Here is a 14787-nt window from a genome sequence, read left to right as displayed (position 1 = left end):
GTTGCTTCTATTTACCCATGAAGTACAGAGGAAGCGAGGCTATCAGATTGATCAGGATGGGGAGGAGATGTCTGAGGTTCAAGAAGAGGAGAGAAGGAACCAAATCGTTACATAGGAGAGTGAAGAATGAATGGACGCGGGAAATGGAGCATGATTGCCAGGAAATGTGAAGGGTCCACTTGAGATCCGGAATGATGAATTCTAAGTGAGATTAGTCACCATGCTTGTGCGTTTGCTGTGCTCAGCTGTGTGGGTGCAGGCACCGGGCACTGAGTGGGAAGAAAGTTGACTTTAACCAGAAAATACAGCAGTGAGAGGTCAAGGGAGTTGACAGCGTCAGTGCAAAGTGACTACGTATCATGTTTATCTGTGCAGAGAGGGCATGAAGGGGGTGATCAATGAACAGAAAATTCAGTCTTTTAAGGTAAGTTATGCTCTATCTTCATGCTAAGATTGTTGTCCTCCAGGCAGAGGGGTCTTCGGGGGTGGTTACCTATTTATTTAATATTCATTTACTGAACACTTGCCGTGAGCTAGATCCAGGGTGGATAGGTGGCTACTTTCCTAGAAGCATCTAAAGTATCAGGTAGATAAGCTCAGGATCCAAAGCAGGAGGAGTGTTAGGGGATTGCTGAGAACAGAGGTTGACTTTATTGTACTGTCAATAAAATTTTCAAGTAGGTTGAAAGATGCAGATCTAGTTGAAAAGTACATACTCCTATCAATCAAAATAAGTAAGCAAAAAAGAATTTATGGATGCATGTAATTGAAAAGTTTGCAGTATAATAATGGCTGATGTTTATTGAGGGCTGTTAGCCAGGTTCTAGTCTAAGTGCATTACATCTATAATCTTTTTTTAGTCATACTAGCAGAGCCAGAATTTGAACTCAGGCAGCCTGCTTCCAGTCACTGAACTCCTAACCACTATGCTTTACTATCTCTTGAAGAGACAGCTTCGGCAAAGCTGGATCTAGGGAGTCAAGCACTATTACCGGGACTCAGTCTTTCCCTTTCACTCTGCTTACTTACATGCTGAACTAGTTCACATGTGTGTTAGGTTCTCTCCATTCACAGTAGCTGCAAATTTACACCATTCTTAGAGAGAAAGATGTTTTCTCTTTTTTAAGCTTATTTTTATTATTTTGAGAAAGGGAGAAAGAGAGAGAGAATAAGTGTGAGCAGGGGAGATGCAGACAGAGAGGGAGAGAGAGAGAATCCCAAGCAGGCTCCACACCAGCAGCATACAGCCTGATGTGGGGCTCGAACCCATGAACCCTGAGACCATGACCTGAGCCGAAAACAAGAGTCAAATGCTTAACTGACTGAGACACCCAGATGCCCTACTATTTTCTCTTTCTGAAAGTACTAGACCTTCATAGGTCTGTATTTAATGATATAAAACAGATTCACAAGGGACGCCTGGGTGACTCAGTCGGTTGAGTGTCCACCTTCAGCTCATGTCATGATCTCACGGTTCGTGAGTTCGAGCCCCGTGTTGGGCTCTGCGCTGACAGCTCGGAGCCTGGAGCCTGCTTCAGATTCTGTGTCCCCCTCTCTCTCTGCCTCTCCCCAGCTTTCACTCTGTCTCTCCCTCTCTCAAAAATAAATAAACCTTAACAAAATTTTTTTAAAATAGATTCATAATATTGTCAAGTAAAAAAGCATTTTATAAAACAGTAGATATGGGCTGACCCATAAACAAACAGATACATTTTTAATAGGAAGGATGTAAAAAAGCATTAGTAATAGTTACTTCTAAGTATCATGATTTGGGGGACCTTTTTTTTTTTTCTCAGTATTTTCATTTGTTTCTACATCCAGGATAATATAATCTATAATAATAATGTTGAAGGGAAACACAAAACTCAATACAAGCCAACAATTGTATCTCACTAAGTTGTTCTCTGTAGCTAGGTACTCTTCCTATACCACTAAGATCTGTATTTCAGAAATAGATACATTGGGGGGCACCTGGGTGGCTCAGTCGGTTGAGTGTCTGACTTCAGCTTAGGGGCCATGATCTCATGGTCCATGAGTTCAAGCCCTGCGTCAGGCTCTGTGCTGACAGCTCAGAGCCTCCTTCAGATTCTGTGTCTCCTCTCTCTGCCCCTTCCCCGCTTGTGCCTCTGTCTCTCTCTCTCTCTCAAAAGTAAATAAATATTTTTAAAAAATGGGTACATTGGGGGCCACAATGGTGACATTCTCATCTGCTTCCATTTGGTTAAAGACAAGGAGATGAGAGGGAGTATAACCCAGGTATTCCGGGTCAGCCATACCCCATTACTGCATAAGTGAACAGGTTAGTATCTCCCCCAATAGTCCATACAACCCACTGTGGATAAATTTTGAAGTGAAATATAAGTTTCTTTCTTGGAAGCCCTAACAGGGTAATATGTATTGGTCCATGGTCCATCAAGGAGGAGAAAGGAGATCAAGAATCCAAGGGGGTCCCAACATGAATATGCAGGCCAGATTCTCAGTACCATGCTGATTTGTAACCAGCTGTTGAGTCCCTGCCCCAAGGGACAGTTGCATTAGGAAGGCAAGATGGTAAGATAAGGTGAGCAGAAGATTGTGTGGGTTACCTAAGGCAGGATGGGAGGTGGGGTCAGGTAACAGTTCTGACCCAAGGGAGGGTTGTGGCTGAAGCTGATCATTAGCCAGCCCATCATGCTTTTTTGCACTGGTTTCCTCCTTCTCCAGCCTGTATCATCTGGGAGAACATGGAAAACCTCCTTGAGATGGTTTCTGTAGGGATAGTAGTAATCCCTATCTTACCGGGTTATTGCAAGGGTTAAATTAGGTACTGTATCCAAATGCTTAGCCCAGTGCCTGGTGCTGAATAAACGCTCAATACGTGGTGCACATTATTACGATGATTATTATTGCCAACAGCAGAAGTAAACCGACACGGAGATGACAAAAGATTTGGAATCTTACAAAGCAGTACTTGCAATCAACCGCGACTGCTGGCCTTCCAGATTGGTTCCCTTCTATAGGCAGCATCTGGCCCCTTGAACTTCCGCCCTCTGACTTTAGCCAGAGGATGGGGCACGTAGAAAACCTTCTCTTTATCCTCACTTTCAATCCATTCCTAAATGGAGAGCGTTCATGCACACCCTCCTGCTCAGATGTGAACTCTGCCCCTCACACAGCCTGCAGACCTCGTGAGTCCATTTCACAGTCCTCTCTCTCTTAGGAACCACCCTCTTTGGAACATTTTCTCACATTTCACAAAACTCAGCCCTGGGGGGGGGGGGGGAAGGAAACTTACACTGAAATAAAACTGAATAATAAGGCTTGATTGGGTCCAAAGACTTAAGGGAAAGAAATTTCCTTGTTTTGTTAATTTCCAATTCAAGGTCTTAAATGTAGGGTGTAAGGGTGGGAAGGAAGATTCAAGAGAATTCAGATACAAAAGAGCAAACGAAGACTCAGGACAGGAAGAGAAGGATGTCCGGCCTGAGGTTCATTCTGTTGCTATTCTGTTTATGCACCCAGTCCACCCCCCACCCCACCACCGCCATTCCAAATCCCTCTTCTTCCTTATATTAGCCACAGTCAGCTTCTGTTGCTTGCGACTCAGTAGCCCTTCCTGGTTTATAAATAAAAGGGAGTAAAAAGGCAGTTAAAAGTGAAGAAAATAAACAAGGTCCAAAGAGGAACAGACAAGATGGGGAAAAGTAGCCAGATCTTAGGACTGTGTCAGATTTTGAAGGATTCCAGTCCTAGTCTGTGCATACCTGCCCCCCCCACCCCCACCCCGCGCCATGCCCTTAAAAGAGAATCACAGTACTTCTGGAAAAAAGATAGGGGTGGGGGGTGATGAGCAGGCACATCTGCTGTCTCACTCCTGAAAAATTCTATGCAAATCACGGTCACTACTGTGGTTGGAAATTTGAAGAGGCAAATTTGCCTGGCTCTGATGGGTTGGAATACCCAGGCATTTCACAGCTTATGAATTCAAAGATAAAAATAATTTTTAAATTGAGCCAAGTAGAGAATTATGAGAAGTAACTACATTCACTTTTTTTCCTAAGAAAAAGTTCTTGTCAGAGCAGATTAATCCACGTTTAACCTTGTGATTTTAACAATAAGGTGCAAGAAATAAATAACAGGTTCACAATGTGAAAAACTTTTGAAGGTCTATATTAGAGCTACTTCCAACATATTTGTTTTGATATTATTAAAGACCTGAGTGAAGCATTAATTAAGTTGCAATCAAACACGGAGATGACATAATGCCAACAGAGTGGTTCATACCTTGAATAAGGGAGCCACAGAACTACACAACATCAGAAAACCAAGGTTTTCATAGTTAATCCTGACTCCCCATTTTACAGCTGAGAAAACTGAGGCTCAGAAAGATCAACCCATTTGCCGAAGAGTAAGGCTGCCAGAATTCAACTTTTCTACGCGTTCTTTTTGAATAAATGAAAGCTGCATTGTGATTCAAGATTCAACTAGACATTTGTTAAAAACTAGAGCAGTGAGCTGATGAGACAAGATAAAATTTAATCAGGTCAGATGTGTAAGGACCTAACATGTTGGGTCCAAAAAAGCCCACTGTACAAGCACAGTATGGGGTAGATATGCCTTAATCAGCAGCGCCTGTAAGAAACACTTAGAGATGTTACTCAGCTGCGAGCTTGAGATGTCAGCAGTGTGATAGAGCCACAAGTAAAAGATAATGGAGTCACAGGTGGCATTACTAGAGACAGTTTACAGAAGGGAGGTGAGCATCTCCGTGAACTTTTCAACCTACAGCTGGAAGTCCTCATTTGGTCCCAGGTGTCAGGCTTTAGAAGTAATATAGACATGTTAGTTCACAGCTGGGAGAGGAGCCTGGGATGGAATTCTGGGAGGAATGATCAAAGGAAGATAGGGAATTGCAAAGCGCTGTCATTAAGAGCCCAAATCCTGAGTCAGTTTACCCCCCCGGCCCTGTTGATTACTGATTGTGTGTTCCTTAAGCCTTACTCTCAGTCTGTAAATTAGGAATTATAATAGTATCTATCTCCAAAGACAAGGGAGGTAGTGCATGTCAACTGATCTGCACATTACTGGCACCAAACAAGCACTCAGTAAATGTTCGCTACTATTAGAATTAAGGAAGTGAGGTGATGTGGGGATAATGGTAACAAACTCATCGGGTTGTGGTCCATATTAAAGGAGTTAACCCTGGGAGGGCTCGAAACAAAGTTGGTAGTTATGGTCTGTAGTAGAGGGACTGGCCTAAGGTTTCTAGGGATGGGCCCGTTTGGGGACAAAATATTCCCTGGCTAGGGCTAAAGTCCACAGAACCTGATTAGATTATTCTCTGAAGAAGGATGTTTAGTTTGTGGGGGGCAGGCAGTGGAGGCGATGGTGGTCACTCAGTGAATGGTGTGTGGGTAGCACTTGGTGAACACCTGGGCACAGTGATTTGGCATTCCTGTGGGGTGACAACTTAGCGTTCTTGGCCACGGTGATTTAGGTCTGTTCTGATGTACGGTTCTGATCCACTAGTGTGGTCACTCAGGGCAGCACTGGGGTTGGTCACCCATGCCTGTTCTGCGCATGGTCGCTGAAAACTGTCTTGCGGGCAATTGCCGGGAAATCATTCGAAGAGGAAATGCTCCTGGAAAAGTCCTCCCTTGCGTTTCCTCCTCATGCCACGGCATGAAGTCCACCGCATCCTGGACCTCAGGGACGCTGTGGGACCCCCAACAGCTCCCCGGGGAGCAGTTCGCCGCTAGGGGGCGGCCGCTAAGAGAGGAACCGGCCCAGCGCGGAGTCCGCTCCTTTGGGGTTCCCTCGCCCGCCGCGTCCCGGGAGCTGTGGAGTGACAGTGGGGTGGGGGCGCATGCTTCATGGGTGTGAGACAGAGCGAGCCGCCTGGATATGAGTCAGCGCGCGGGGGGCCAAGGAGCTCCGCGAATAGTCACGGAATCTCACTCACGCCCTGCTTCTCCACCCATCCCCGTCTAGAGCGTGTGTCCCAGTCCCGCGCGTGTGTGCGCACACGGCACGATGTCTGATTCCAGGCTGTGTGTGTCTGGTGAGACGGGGGTGAGGGGCACAGGGGAGGGTCCGTGTTGGTGTTTCCACGCCCTTGTGGGGTGAGGGGGTGTGTCCTGGTCAGGGTACGTGTGTACCTGTGTATGTGCGTGCGTGCGTGTGTGTGTCAGTGTGGTGGGACCGTGCATCCGTGTAGAGTGCTTGGATCTGCGCCGGGGTCTGAGGCTGAATGTTGGCGCAACCTGGGCCGGGGTTCCCACCCCTGGGGGTGCTGGGGGCGTTCGGCCTCCTGGAGGAGTAAATGCCTCGCCACCCCAAGCCGGCCAGGGCTGCACAGGGAGCGGCCTGAACCGGGAGGGCCCGGGTGGCGCGTACCTGGGAGGGGCAGGAGAGTGGGGCGCAGGGGGCGGGCCAGGTCCCAGGGCGGGGCGCGAGCTCGGGGGACCCGCGCGGCTGACGTCAGGCGACTCCTTAAATAGAGCCGGCAGCGCGCGCGGCTCGGCATTTCTCGAGGAGCCGGAGCGGGGCCCGCGCCAGCGCCACCGTCCGGTCCGCCCGCCAGCCCGCGCGGCCGCGCCGCCGCCGAGCGTGGGGCGCCGCGCTCCGGGGACCAGGAATGGGGCTTCGGGCACTGGGCGCGCTCCGAAGCCGGCGCACGTGAGAGCCGAGGAGCGCCGCCCGGAGCCCCGTGGTCCGGGACGGGGAGATGTGGGACGCGCAGCCGCCTGTCCCCCGAGGAGCCGCCGTCCCCGGGATCCCCGGGCATGGTGCGCGCCCCGGCCGGCAGTGCCCGGAGAAGACGGCGCCCCCCACGCCCGACCCGCGGGGCCCGGGCAGCGCGGCGCCAGCCCTCTAGGCGGCCGCAGGGCCACGACAGCTCCGCCGCCGGCGCCCCCCGGAAACCATGACCCCCGGCGCGGGCCCATGGAGCCATGGCCTATAGGGTCCTGGGCCGCGCGGGGCCAGCTCAGCCGCGGAGGGCGCGCAGGCTGCTCTTCGCCTTCACGCTTTCGCTCTCCTGCACTTACCTGTGCTACAGTCTCCTGTGCTGCTGCGACGACCTGGGCCAGAGCCGCCTCCTTGGCGCGCCTCGCTGCCTGCGTGGCCCCGGCGCGGGCGGCCAGAAACTTCTCCCGAAGTCCCGCCCCTGCGATCCCCCGGGGCCCACGCCCAGCGCGCCCGGCGCTCCCAGCTCGCCCGCCGCTGCCGCTGCCGCTCCCGCCCCTCGTCTCCCGGCTGCCAACCACTCGGGCTCGGCCAGGCTAGGCACCAAGCGGCTGCCTCAAGCCCTCATCGTGGGCGTGAAGAAGGGGGGCACGCGGGCCGTGCTGGAGTTCATCCGCGTGCACCCGGACGTGCGGGCCTTGGGCACCGAGCCCCACTTCTTCGACAGGAACTACGGCCGCGGGCTGGACTGGTACAGGTAAGGAGGGGGCGCCCCGCTCCGCGCGCCGGGGCCCCAGTCAGGTCCATCCTTAGGGCCATCTCCAGCGTCTCCTCTCCCTCTAATCCGGCTCGTTGTGTGGTTCAAGCTGACACGTGGGGGGACTCTAGCAGGATTCACCAAGAACTTCCCGGGGATGGTGTAGACGGGCACGCGCTTTGTCGAACTGCAAAGGGTGGTTGTTTCTGGAGTCGCCGAAAGGGAAGGGGGATGTCTAGCCAAACCTCAGGGCGAGCTGGTGAGCTAGCTCCGTGTCCAGCCTTTGGGGTGGAGCGGGATGCCCGGGGAAGGGGCGGGCCGGGCCGGGACACGTGCCGCTTCAGAACAAGGCCCTCTCCTGACCTTCGTTCATCTTTCCCGGCGTCTGAAGGACCCTGAGAAGGGAAAGTCAGAATAGGGCCCCCTTGCGGCAGGGCTCTGCGCTTGGATGAGGTCCCCGGTAGTTCAGGCACACGGAGAGGGCATCCCCTGATGAGTGGGGATGAGGTGGGGGGGGTCCCTTCTGGAGGGTCATTTTTTACCCGGACTGAGACGCCCCCACCCTGCGCCCACCACACCCCGGTCGCTCTGACTCTGAATGAGTGGCCTTAGGGTAGTGGAAAGGAACTCTGGATTTGAGTCATGCTCTGTCACTTAGCTTGAGCAAATTCCTGAAATGCTTTGAGCCTCGATTTTTTCATCCATCCCAGTGGTCAGGAAAACAGCCTCGTCCTGGTGTGCCTCCTAAGGCCTTTCTAAAGTACCTTCAAAGTGTAAAAAAGACACCTGCGCTGGGTGGTGCTTCTAAACCCACAGCCAGGATGTGGAATTTGGGATACTGGTGGGCACCTCAGATAAGGGCTGGCCAGGGTCCTAGGGACAGCCAGTCATAGACTGTCTGCTCCACTACACTGGCAGGGCTGAGAGTCATCTAGGTTGGTGATGTCTGGGGATAGCCTGAAGCTTCTGGAAGGTGACAGCCTCTACTGTTCGGTGCCCGTCTGCCTCCCAATCCCTGAATGGTGCCGAGGTGTAGGACTGGCCCAAACGTGGGCCGAGTCAGGGCATCCCTGGGAGTGGTGTCAGGTATGGGTTCCCCGCAACACATGGATCACAGAATTCCCATCATTCATCTGACCCTTGAAGACCTTCTAGAAATGTCTGCATAGTATTGGAATTGGGGAGGAATAACATGGGCGCTGTTACAGGAACTAGAGCTAATTTTTAACAAATGTTTCTAAAAGTAAACCCTTTAGGAAGTAGCAGCCATAAGCATCCTGGACAAATGAAAACTTTGTTAGGGGAGCCAACTAGGCTCATACTGAGGGGCTCTGGATTTGCAAGGGGGCAACAGGGCCGATAGCCCTGGCCTGCAGTGGTCGTGGTTGTGGGGGCAGGGGATGGGACACACACCCCCCTTAGGAGGCAGACACACACTGTGACTCCAGTGGAGCCCAGCAGGGGATACCTGGCCTGTTGGTGACCCCTGGCACCATTATGTTGGCTTAATGGAATAGGGCAACACAGTATGGGAGGTCTGGTGCTTTCCAAACTGTGACCCACAGGCATCCCATTTGGGTGTTTGAGGTGTACAAGGACAGCGTCAGAGCCAGACCTCAGGGCGAGGGAGGCAAATTCATGGAGCAGCAGAGCCCTGTGTGGGTCAGCCATGGCCACACACTCATGCCCAGCAGGGTTTCCTCGATGGAAAATCTGAAGATCATTACGAAACCCTTGGCCAGTACGAAGTGCCTTTTAAGTGCAAAATAGCAAAATTCTGAGCATCTGGCTTTTAGATATTGTGTCCTCCAGTAAACAATGATAACCCTGCACCCAATGTTTACACTCCCCTCTCCCTGGCCCACGGGCAAGCAACTTACCTCCGGCTTCCTTCCCAGAGCCCGTGTCATTCAGGGATGGCTGCCTTTTATTTTTAACCTTGGCATGTGTGATTCTAAGCCAGCTTAGCTGTGAACCTTAGAGATGGGAGCCGTGCCTTTTTTTTTTTTTTTTTTTTATAGCACATTTGGATTCTGCTAAAATTCTCAACTGAGCCTTGGTAGGTTTTATTTAACATCAAGCACACTGACAGCTCTACTTCTCTCTCCCCTCCACCCGGCTTCCCAGGGTCTGAGTTACCCTCCCTTTCACCCTTTGTATTTCTGGGAAAGGTTAGCCTGGAGGTCTGCCCCATTCCCACTACACCCCCAGGGGAGGGCTGGGAGCCTACAGCTCAGGAAAGGGCTATGTGGTTTGTGCATCTGTCCTTTGCAGACCCATACCCTGGGAGTCCAGGGTTTGTTTGTGGATTGCCATTTCTACGTAAAGTGATGCCGTCCCATTTGGATGCTGTTTGCATACTTTCCAGAACATTTCTCTGAAAGTGCTTTATCCTTTATCATCGCTCAAGAGTTCTGCATCAATTGCAGAAATGTCCAGGATTCCCGGGATCCTTTTAAAATCCACGTTCTCACTTTATTCCTGCATTCTGGGAGTTAGGACAGCAGGTGATATGATGCTCCTCTTTCTGCCTGTTGCCCTTGTCATTTCACACATGTGAAAACTGCAGCCCCCCAAAAGTCTGAAATGGGGTCACAAAGCAGGCTGATGAGCCAGAAGTCACTGGCATGTAGTAGCCCATGGAGCCACACATGCTCGTGTGTGTGTGGCTGTGTGTGTGCCTGCGCATTGCCAGCTAAGTGCTTTAACCACTGCTCTGCATAGCTTGCCGCTATGGAGCCGGTGACCCCTGGGTAGACATGGCCAGAGAGCCCTTGCACCCAGAGTGGCAGACCATATTTTCCAAAGGCGGAGTTCAGAGTGGCAGAGTTACAGGCCATGGATCACATTATAATCTGCCCACAGTTAAGCTCCTCGGGACAACTTCTGGGTCCCGAGGCCTCCATGTAGAGAGACAGGGGAAAAATCCAACTTCACTCTCAATGCAAAGGAGAGAGCCTTCTTCCTGTGGAGATAAGCCAGGAGGGGTCAAACAGTGCCTGAAGGCGGAGTGATACAGCCAGGGAGACCAGGAGGCAGAGTCTGTGTCCTCCTTGCCTCCAGCCTGAGCCCCTCTTGGGAGCCAGCCTGGGAGAGCCCAGCCCTCTGCGGTGGGATCCCTCCCCTTAGAGGTTTCTGAGTTCCATCACCTGCATGTCTGGCCTGGCTCCCCTCTCCCAATTTCCTCCCCGAGGTGACAGCTGGGCCTATGGGGCGAGGCCGGCTGCATGCTTGGACAGGGGACAGGTAGGCAGAAATGACAGCAGGCTGATGAGGGAACCAGAGATGGTCTCCAGATGCTGTGCGGTTGGTTGAAAGACCGCGATCATCCTGTGTCTCGCCTTCCTCGTGGGATGGGGCCCGTAGCACTCGTCACGGAAGGCTGTTGTGTGGGAAGGTGTCCCGGAAGATTCTATGGCACATAAAGGTACGGCAGCCGTGTTTCTGCTGTTGCTGCGGTGGTTGCAGCTCCTCACTACCAGTGCTTCTGGGATCACTGTCACACTAGTGTGAAAACTTGGTTTCTGCCCCTGCTGCTATTACCAGATTGGGCTGAGGAGTTAATTAGTTGCTAGAAAAGCAGTCCCAGGATAGACTAGGTAGGGTCCCTGTCTTAATTCTAGTGTCAGCTCTGCTTCAGTTTGCTTTCTTATTTTACAGTCTTCCTTCTCTCTCTCCTTTCCTTCCTTCCTTCCTTCCTTCCTTCCTTCCTTCCTTCCTTCCTTCCTTCCGCATTGGTAAAAAGTCACTTCACACGTCTGGGTGTCCATTTGCTCACCTTTAAAATGGAACTGATGGGGCGCCTGGGTGGCGCAGTCGGTTAAGCGTCCGACTTCAGCTCAGATCACGATCTCGCGGTCCGTGAGTTCGAGCCCCGCGTCGGGCTCTGGGCTGATGGCTCAGAGCCTGGAGCCTGCTTCCGATTCTGTGTCTCCCTCTCTCTCTGCCCCTCCCCCGTTCATGCTCTGTCTCTCTCTATCTCAAAAAATAAATAAACGTTAAAAAAAAAATTTTTTTTAAATGGGACTGATTTCTGACCCATTTAAAGTCTGACCTGCTTTCCAGTCTTGTGAAACTCAAGACGGACCATGTGAAAATCGAAGATTGTATTTGGGATGCTATGATTTAGCAAGGGTTGGGTGTAAGGCAGAACAGTCCAGGTGTTCATCTTTCGTAAAGCGATAAAAACTGTGTGTTGTCTGGTAGTTTTTAGGGTCTTAGAGGAAGCTGAGTTTTGTCCTAAGTGTTCTTGATTTCGCTAGTTTTCAGGGACTGCAGGGGGCTGAGGGTGGGGGGTGAGGAGGAAGCGGATCTTCTCTAAATGCACTGAAATGCCAACAAGAGCAGGTTAACACATGATAATTGACTCTGTGCTCAGGTGACAACATTATGATAGATAAGCCTGTTGGGTAAACTTTAGACTTCACAACTCGGGTTATTTGTTTGTTCAGCATCCATGGTGTTGTTGGGATGGTGTAAGTCAGAGTAGACATTTGCCCCAGAGGTGACGGTCCGGGGAAGAAAGAGAATCAAAAGCAGAGAATAAGGTCTGTCACTGGTTCCAGGTCATTTCATTCAAGAAATCAAATTCTAACAGCAGAGCAAACAGAAGGTGAGGGGAGTGGTTAGTGCAGAAGACTCTGCTGCCTGCAACAAACTGAGCAGCACCTTCAGGTCATGGTCTCACGGCTTTGTGAGTTCGAGTCCCGCATCGGGCTGTGCACTGGCAGGCGTGCAGACTGCTTGGGATTCTGTCTCTCTCCTTCTCTCTCTGTCCCTCCCCAGCTAGTGCTGTCTCTGTGAAAATCAATAAATAAACATATAAAAAGGAACCCTAAGCAATACCTGACACGGACCGTTCCACACTTGTCAGGTGTGCGCAGATGTATGCACTTGCACACTCCACAGACGTGCCCTTGCACGCACAATTGCAGTGTCTGTGCAGACACATGTCTTCAAAGGAGTTTTCCTGCCTCGGTCCAGGAGGATGTCATATGCGCTGGTTAAATGAAACCCTTGAGTCCATAAATCCAGCGTCCATGGTGTGCTGGCTGTCAGCCTTGCAGCACACTGGAGATGTAATAGTTAGTTCTAGCGCGCCTACAGTTGTCAGGCACCAAGGAACATTCGGGATGGGCAGGCAGAACCGTCATTGCTCAAAGACAGGTTTTGAAGAGCTGGCTTCGCTTGCCCCTGGGACTTACAGGGATGGTGGGAGAGCTCGCCCTGGAGCGGGCTGTCCCCACGGTCTCTGGTATGTGGCTATTTAGGGGGGAAGAGACTAACAGCCCTGGTGCTTTCCAGCTGTCACACGTTGTTAAGCCTGCTTTGGGGTTTTGTTTAGTTTTTACTTATTTATTTTGAGAGCGCGAGAGATAGAGCACAAGTGGGGAAGGGGTAGAGAGAGAGGATCCCAAGTAGGCTCCACGCTGTCTGCACAGAGCCCGATGCAGGGCTCGATCCCATGATGTGAGATCATGACCTGAGCCAAAATCAAGAATTGGATGCTCAACTGACTGAGCACTGACTCAGGCGCCCCTGTTAAGGCTGACTGAGCCCCTGTTGGATGGCCTGACTGAGCCACTCAGGTGCCCCTGTTAAGGCTGTTTGGGATGCGAAAATGTGAAAATACCATTTATCAAAGGTTGTAAGAGCACACTTTCCCCCCACATTTTAATATCTCTGAATGAGGATATTTGACGATTGATGGGGTCTTAGATTCAATGAGGTATCATGTTTCCATGTTCGATGGAAACTCTTTCCCCCAGAGGTGCCTTCTGCCGTGGGGACCCACTAGACCTTCCGAAGAGCCTGAGACTAGGTGGCAAATGCCGGATCCTGGAGGGAGCCCCAGATTGCTGTTTCTAAGCCGTCAGGGGCCTCTTCTGATTGGCCAAGGAGCCGCATCCATCTTGGATCTATGTTACCCATGCCATCTCCCTGAAAGCACCCATCCCAAAGTGAGAGAAAGTGCGGACTGATTCCCACAGGGAGTTAATAAGATGATGTGGTGGGCACGTTCTTCGTGGGCTGCTGGACCACCCAGATATTTGGAGGCACGTCCTGTGAGTCCCTAACAGGCTCAGGGCAAAGGCAGTGTCCCACAGGTGCAATTACCTGCATGCCTGCTAATGTTCCGTGCATCTGGCGTGCAGGGTTATAGGACAACTTCTTTCTCTTTGGTCAGACCTCCATGAATCAGCCCTGAATGACTGAGTGACGGAGGGGGCGGGGCAGGGGTGGAAGCACACAGCTCCCCATTGATCGGGGTCCCCCGGAGGAGGACTCGGAGGGGAGGCCGTCTATGCGCAGAGGGCTCGGCAGCAGGGGGAGCGGGTAGACAAGCCCACAGCCTGTGAGTCAGGCCGGAGGGGCTGAAAGGTCACAGCTGGTCTAAACCTACGGGACTCAACGTCTCCTCCAGAGCTAACCCCGGGCGGGTTAATCCATTTATTTGTCAAACGCCTACCATTTGCCAGGCTCAGTGCCAGGCTGCTGTAGGCCAGCTCTTGCTGCCACTTTGTTCTCCTAATGGGCTGCAGCGCTTTGTAGTCCATGGGCAGCTTGACGAGGTGGGTAAAAGCCACCAGTGAGTGGAAATAACTTAGCATTTCAGAGGTAATTGCTGCCTGTCAGGCTACGCAGCTGGCCTGTTGGCTCAGTCCTGCATTCATGGGGGGGGGCTTTCTCAGCAGGATAACAGCAGAGGGAGAGGGGCGAGGGGTCATTCCCGAGCAGGTTCTTCAAGGCGCGTGGGCCAATGGTACTGGTTGGGTTATCTGGGGCTTGAGCATCACGTGGTCTCCTGGGTGCAAGTCCCCTGGGGGAGTGTCCTCCCGAGCTTTGGAATCAGAGGCTCTGCGCCCATGGCCACCGGCTCCCATGAGTGTCCGCTCGGGGTGGAGGCCGGGGACCCCTCCTTGCCACTTCTGAGGGGTAGCATCGCTCCCTCATTCTCTGAGGGTGGCGATTTCCAGGCTCCAGGCATTCTCGAACCCCCTTCGTGACATTTGCCAAATTGTGGCACGGCCTCTGCTCTTATTTTCTTAATATTTTGTTTAAGTTTCCACACTTAAAAGATTAGAATTTTTTCGTAAAGAGCCGGGCTTATTTTTTTTTCTCCAGTGCATATATTTTGGAATAGAGAATATGTTCACATAATGCAAACTTGAAAAGTGATCAAGGCTGTCCCATGAGAAGTATTCCCCTCTTTCTCACCCCTGTTTGTGTGCCGTGTGGTAACCCTTCCCAGGGTTACCACAGGCATCCACTGTTGTGTGTCCTAGATGTGTGCTGCTCATTTGTCCGCCTAATGCACAATATGCAAATAGAGTGGGAACACACATATTTTCTTAAAACGACTT

The 14787-nt window shown here is 51.6% G+C and overlaps 1 protein-coding gene across 1 annotated transcript in view; it reads left to right on the top strand.

Moving 5' to 3' along the window:
* Positions 1–6932: 6932 nt before the first annotated feature.
* Positions 6933–14787, top strand: part of HS3ST2 (heparan sulfate-glucosamine 3-sulfotransferase 2) — a 93053-nt gene continuing 85198 nt past the window's right edge. The window contains exon 1 of the mRNA XM_007084163.3: positions 6933–7423. Coding sequence (XP_007084225.2) covers positions 6933–7423 — 491 coding nt within the window. The remainder of the gene's footprint in view (positions 7424–14787) is intronic.

This window comes from Panthera tigris, chromosome E3 (genome assembly GCF_018350195.1).
Source record: "Panthera tigris isolate Pti1 chromosome E3, P.tigris_Pti1_mat1.1, whole genome shotgun sequence".
Lineage (NCBI taxonomy): Eukaryota > Metazoa > Chordata > Mammalia > Carnivora > Felidae > Panthera > Panthera tigris.
This window is presented reverse-complemented; position numbering and strand designations above follow the sequence as displayed.